Below are 7,056 nucleotides of genomic sequence, written 5' to 3'. Positions count from 1 at the left end.
CTAAGTTTGTACTATTCCAAAAACATATATATATGATAACATTATAATTTTAAAAAGGAATCGAAAACATGATTACATAATATATTATATGAATGTCTTGTCATTTTTTTTGAGCAAAGTCTTATATATTGTCTAACATATGCCTACATATACAACCAAACTAGAGTATAATAAAATTTGATTCTAAAGTTTTTGTCTGAGATTATTTGGAAATAGATAGATCTTGCTATAATGTAAACAAAGAATGAAAAAAAGTGGTGCGGCCCCATTGTCGTCTGCTTCGACAGGCTCTGGTTCGTCGATTTCGCCGCTTTGGTGCGGCCTCATTGTCGTCTGCTGCGAGCTCCGAGCTCTCGCTGGTGTCTTTGCTCTCTGCAGGTGGAAGGGCTTCGTGGTGAAGTCATGTTTTGGAGGCGAGTGTCTGGGCAAGCCAATATTACCGGCTCGTGACTCATATTATAACTGATGCCTTACTATGGAGTTTCTGAGCTTGCTTGTTGCGTACTCTTGCAACTCTCACAAGTTCTCTCGAGTGCTCTCTCCTTCGTCTTTCGATGTCCGTCCTCAATCGTGTTTTTCTTTACTGTATTTTGTTGTTGTTTAGTAGTTTCATTTCGGTGTTTGTATTTTCTGCTATTAGTATCCTTTGTACCTTCTGTCACAAACTCAAAAACTGGTAATGCAATCTTATAACATGTTTACCAAAAAAAAGAATGAAAAAAAGTTACAAGAGTTTGAAACCCTGACTGTGAGTGAGACACCACATGCAAAACCAATATGGCTGCAACCACTTGCTCTATCATTTTATCTTTCCTCGATTTCTCCAAATTATTCCTTTGCCATGCCGTCACGTGTTGCCCAATTACCCGGCATCAAGGTCCCACTTATACTGCCGGCCAGTCACTCTGTTCCTGCTGTTGTTAAGGAATATATGTCCGGAAGTTTCAAGGTTCTACGTTTATAATTCAGACGTTAGGGTTTATTATTTGATTCACATGTCATTTGAGCGAGTATACAACCGATGTTCTAATTACAGCGAAATAAAATATTCGCATTTATCCATAATTATTAATATATAAATAATATTTGATTTCTAAATTAATTAAAAACTATATATTTTAGATCCCATAAATTTCAGAACTTTTTTTCCTACCAAAGTGCTCCTCGTAGTAAACTATCATATCTTAACAAAATACTACAAATTAGGTTTAGAAAAGGTTGGTTTAAGTTGAGTCATTTATGTCAATTCCTAAGCTTGTAAGAACACTTCCTAGACCTACATTTTTAAAGTCCAAATTAATCTTTTCGAACAGAAATTCTAGCCCATTCTTGATCACTGTTCACTTACTAGTGCAGAAATGGACCAACGGTTTTTTTCAACCATTATTATGAGATGGACCAACTTGATTTAGCAAAAGTAATAAAGTTTCGATTGTCATCAGTTGCTTAGACCATCAGCTACACCAACAAAACAATCATCTACGGCATATAATAATGATCATAAGAATTATAAAAAAAAAACTTATATTACCATGAACAACTCAATTGGCATTATTTTACTCCCCACCCCAAAAAAACTCAGTTCGCATTATTAGCAATTACCATTCACTCTCGATAAACCAAATCAAAGTTGATAAGATCAAACATCCAAAATAGTATTCATATATTTAAAACTTATTTCAAGTATCGAGCCATAAAGTAGAATATCAATATAAAAGAAAGTACTCATATATCTATATAGGAGTATGATAAATAGTACTTAGAAATTAAGATAGCGGATCACTCTATAAACTATAATAAATGAGAAGTACTATCACGTCGAGATAGATTGCAATATGATTCATATATTTGAGAGCTCTCTTATCAATACATACGATCTGCTTTTATTTCTTTTTGTTTCCCAAGACATTCCAGTTTTGTCACTTTGTTTAAAGCAACTGATGAAAATATAACAACATTGACTGGTCAACCACAAAACTCTATGTCTATTTTCCCGTGGTCCTACCATTCCGATTAATGTCTAGACTCAGATTATAGTGTTCGATTCCTGATTGCTGATTTTGGATGGAAGATTCATGTTATGTCACTCCCATCCCTGTTGCTTGACCTCCACATGTTTTGATTTATGTTATGTTTATATTAGTTTGATGAACCAATAAAACATCATCTTTATCTTCTGATCCTCTTTACTTATTTTCTTACAGCTAAACCTGTATAGTTCTTGTGAGTTGCTACTTTCTTATAAATCCCTTATTTAAGAGTTAGTACTGATCAAATTTGTGTGTTTTCAAACATGTAACAACAAAATCAACTAATTAGATATTATGTTTTCATCATCAAGTACTAAACGCTATTTTTTTGTTATCTCTAAATTTAAGAAAGTAAAGCAGATTTATGATGAAATTAATAGAATTGTGACTAAACTTTATACCTAGTATAATAAAAGACATTTTAAATCGATAGATTGGCAGTACAAATTAAAATAAATGTTTATGATCGAAAGATGTCTGAACTGTTAGTGCAATAACTTTATTATATAAAAAGATATTAAATTTAAATTATCGTCATGATTACTTTGACGAAACCTGGAGCCACAAGTAGGTAGGGTCTAAAGGGAAACATAATGATCATCAGTTATATTTGGAGACCAATGATTGTTTGAAATGAATCACCATATTTCCTGGACGAAAACTACAGGCAGTAACAAACTGACTTTTTCCCAGCATATAAATTTATCGAATACAAAACGTGTTAAGTTTGGAAATATTTTCTTTTCAAAAAAAAATGTTTGAAATTATTTTAAATCTCTATACAGGAAAGATAGATTCGTAATCAAAATCAACATTTGAGGAATATGGAAGCCTAAAGCCCCGTAGTATACACTTTATAGGATTAAAAATATGTTTAACGTGATAAAAAAAACTTTTTCTAAAGGAAAAATGAATATCAGATTTTGATGCTTGCTAGTATACATACGGATTTAAACAACTGTAATCTTTTCATTAAAATAATCAATATACAAATATTAAATGAGTATTTGTTTCAATAGTGTTTTGCTTTTTAAGTTTCTTTGCTTAAGGTTAATTTGTATTTTTTGTTTATTTATAACAAAACGACAGAAAAAGTATGCTAAGTGGGTTTGATAACGGATTTTTACTTTTTTAAGTTACGCAATATTTTTGAAAATCATATGCAACATACTGCAATTTCATTAAAAACTAATAGTTTTTGTTTTTGTAATAAACAACATGTTTGTAGTAGACCAACCCAAAAAAATCACAAGAAATCAACCATTTTTAGTAATGGTACGAGTTAGTACGAACTACAACGTTTAAGAATCGTATATATTATCTACAAGTACAATTATGTATAACTCAATATAAAAACTGGTGGATATGCGTGGGTGTTGTTGATATGGTCCTTAGACCAAATCTCGGTCTTCATAGAAGACCCTTTTCCCGAAAACCGATGTGTTTATGTGATTCGTGTCTCTATGATTTTAAAATTCCCATGGGATGATGCAACCACATCATGAGAGCTACACATTCTCCGGCCGGACATTATGTGATAACCCTACGGACCTGAGGTATATATATCTCTATTATGTGATGGAGGTAATGCCAAATTTCTATTATCGTTAGTGACCTTTCCATAGATAATAAGGTTTAATAAATCACTTTTTGTTCAAAACAATAAATAAATCATTTATCTTAACGTCAATGCGTTTCCTACGTTCTGTCTAATTTTATATTAACATGTGTCAAACAAAATTATTCAATTACAGATGATTTTTGGTCTTTAAGCAAATATATAGTGGATCACAAATCACAACGGAAACAAGAGATGTTTGGCCACTCCTCTAGTACGACACGAAGGTGATCACATCGGTCCCATAATGAAGAAACGAGACATCGGGATGAGTATGGGGTCCAACGAGGTGACAACTCAGCGGACCATTGGGACATAAAACAGAAATTACAGTACAAATTAAGAACATGAGACTGTGTGGGATTGGGAACCAGACGTAGAACGCCATCTTTCATCCATCATCGTACGGTCACTTTCCATCTTGAATCAAATAGATGGAATTCATATTGTTGATAACGATTGAAACTCATCATCATATTGACCAATCCCTTGTTGTGGAGTAACTTAACGACAACTTAACACATTATTATAGTTAAAAACCGACAAATAAATTTGTATTTTCACATATATATATATATTGTATACCAGGAGAAAATCAATAACTGAATAAGAGTTAATTATATTATAACATGTAGTTCAATAACTTTGTGTTGTGTACAATCGACAAGCTAATCAAAACAGGATTATGTCTGTTAAGACTCAAGACAAGAGACTGGAGAGAGCTTTTCAAATCTGGATTGCATATGTGAGAATATAGGCTGATTATTTTTCCTCAGTTTTGGAAAAGTAAAAAACAAAGTAGTACTTGCTGTAACAATGTGTATTTTCTTTTGAAAAATTTTAACATTTTATTAAAAAAACTTTGTGTTGTGTACAGAAAATAATTTCAGTGAGGTCCAAAACACTTCAATTGACAGTAAGATGCAATTTATGTACATTAATAATTTAATCAGAAGCGGCGGCTTTGTGGTCTCCAAGCCACCTTCCGAAGTTTGTTCACATCATTCTTCTTCAGACTATTGTTTAACAATATCAAATATCAACTAAATCTAAGAATATAAAATTATACAAATAGTTTTGGATCGAGGCCACAACAATTATGTGCCTCTCTCCTCCCACATTCCCATCTATATATACATATGCTTGGCTTTTCCTTTTGTAGTACTTTTATACTCATATCTATCTCTCTTTATCTCAAGAAACAGTCTCCATCTCTCCTACACATAAACAACTCACACTCATCTAATAATCTTCCAGGAGCTTCTCACATTCAGCTCTTATGGATCATTTGCTACAGCAACAGGTAAAGCTCCAGCAAAGATCAACAAATTTTAACATCTTGATTGGTTTTGTTTATTTGAACTAAAACCTTGACGGGTGTTGTCTATTTAAATTAAAATCTTGATGTGTTTTCTATTTTTTTCTTTCTTATAGGATGTTTTTGGGAATTATAACAAAGCAAGAGAAGCCATGGGAGGATCATGTTTAGACCATGATCAGAAGAAACCTTCTCCGGCAACTGGGGCGGCGAGGCCACAGCCACCGGAGCTAGCCGTGAGATGTCCACGTTGCGACTCAACGAACACAAAGTTTTGCTACTACAACAACTACAGCCTCTCTCAGCCTCGCTACTTCTGCAAATCATGTCGGAGATATTGGACCAAAGGCGGAACCCTAAGGAACATTCCCGTCGGAGGCGGCTGCCGGAAGAACAAACGGTCGGCGACAAGAAGCCTTAGAACCACCCCGGAACCAGCGTCCCACGACGGCAAAGCGTTCTCGGGGGGGATTTTCGGTGGGTATAGTAACAATGACCACATTGATCTCAGCTTAGCCTTTGCATTGCTAAACAAGCAACCTCCGGGGAGTTCTTCGCAGCTAGGGTTCGGTAGCTCTCATCAGTCTGACATGGAGAGTGTGTTTGGAACAAGCCAACAGAAGGGGAACGCTGGTTATGCGTTTGGAAGCGGTAGCAGCGGTTTGGATATGGCCATGAGTGATCCAAACAAGGTCTTATGGGGATTTCCCTGGCAGATGAATGGAGAGAGCTTTGGGATGATGAACATGGGAGGAGGTGGTCATGTAGACCAGCTTGACTCAGGGAAAGAAATTTGGACCAATATGAACTATATTAATTCTGGTGCTTTGATGTAGTTCAACTTAAAAACCCAATTTTATTTGGGGTTTAATTGAGGGTTTGAGTTCCTTGTAGTTATTGGGAGAAAAGATGGGGGATAGCATTATATGGTTATGGAAATATAGATATATTAGGGCTCTTTCAAAGAGTTTCAAACTTGCAATATGGGGGTGGGGAGGTTGGGGTGGTTTTATTTATGTTTCTCATATAAATTGTTGAGTTTCTTTCTTTTGTATGTTCAGTATTTCACTCCTATGTTTTAAATGAAGACATTTCCTTTGTTTCTTTTTTAAAATAATTTATTTGCAAAGTTTCTGGAAGATATAAATTAATTTACCAATGAATGAATTTTGTGTTTAACCCTAAACTGTATTTTTCTCACTGAATCCTAATAGTTATATCTCTCTAGAGGCTTATTAATGGTGCAATGACGTTGATGTTTCCACTTAATTAATCTTCCTTTTTTCCTTTTTGTGATTTGTTTTTTGAAACACAACTTACTTTCATTATCACAACTTATTTCCCTCTAACCGTTTTGTGAATCTACTTAATTGCTTTAGTGACATAAATAATCAATTTTTGTAATGTTGTTGTATGATTTTATATAAACACATTTTGGTATAATGTGGACTGATTGATAATTTAATACTGCGACATAGTAGTGATCTATCTAGCTGATGATTTTAGACGGAGATTTAAGAGGCAATTAAAAGACAATTAAGTACCAGATGAAATCACGAGTTAAATAGTTTATACTCCCTCCGTTTTTCAATATAAGTCGCTTTAGAGAAATTTTTTTGTTCTAAATTATATGTCGTTTTCGGTTTTCTATGTAACATTTATTAATAATTAATGTTGTCTGACCAATGATAATATATCTTCTATTTTTCTATTGGTTGAATTGTGGTTAGGTAAATAATTAATGATGTTTTTGTTTCGAAAATATAAGAAATTAATGATTTTCTTAATCTATGTGCATAGCTTTAAAACGATTTATATTAAAAAACGGAGGGAGTATTGATTATTTGGAGGTGGGAATGTAAGACCTGAAGTAATGATGAGCGATACCTAGAAAAGATCTCACCTAACCTAATCTGCTTACATATGCTAATAGACACTTAAGAGTTAAAGAGAATGTTTTGAATATTTTTGTTGGTTTGTAGTTGGCTAGTTGCTCTACACACAGAAACACGTGTTTATGTATACATACAGCAACACGCATACATATATTATATATATACTAATTGATCATATAAAAGCCAATTACAATA

At 33.6% G+C, this 7,056-nt stretch overlaps 1 protein-coding gene across 1 annotated transcript; it reads left to right on the top strand.

The window, feature by feature from the left end:
* Positions 1-481: 481 nt before the first annotated feature.
* Positions 482-6,080, top strand: LOC103856579 (dof zinc finger protein DOF5.3). The gene is made up of 2 exons (XM_009133692.3): positions 482-4,951; positions 5,083-6,080. The coding sequence occupies exons 1-2, from the start codon at positions 4,928-4,930 to the stop codon at positions 5,800-5,802; spliced, it is 744 nt and encodes a 247-aa protein (XP_009131940.3). The 5' UTR covers positions 482-4,927; the 3' UTR covers positions 5,803-6,080.
* Positions 6,081-7,056: the final 976 nt, after the last annotated feature.

This window comes from Brassica rapa, chromosome A03 (assembly GCF_000309985.2).
Source record: "Brassica rapa cultivar Chiifu-401-42 chromosome A03, CAAS_Brap_v3.01, whole genome shotgun sequence".
NCBI classification, from domain to species: domain Eukaryota; kingdom Viridiplantae; phylum Streptophyta; class Magnoliopsida; order Brassicales; family Brassicaceae; genus Brassica; species Brassica rapa.
This window is presented reverse-complemented; position numbering and strand designations above follow the sequence as displayed.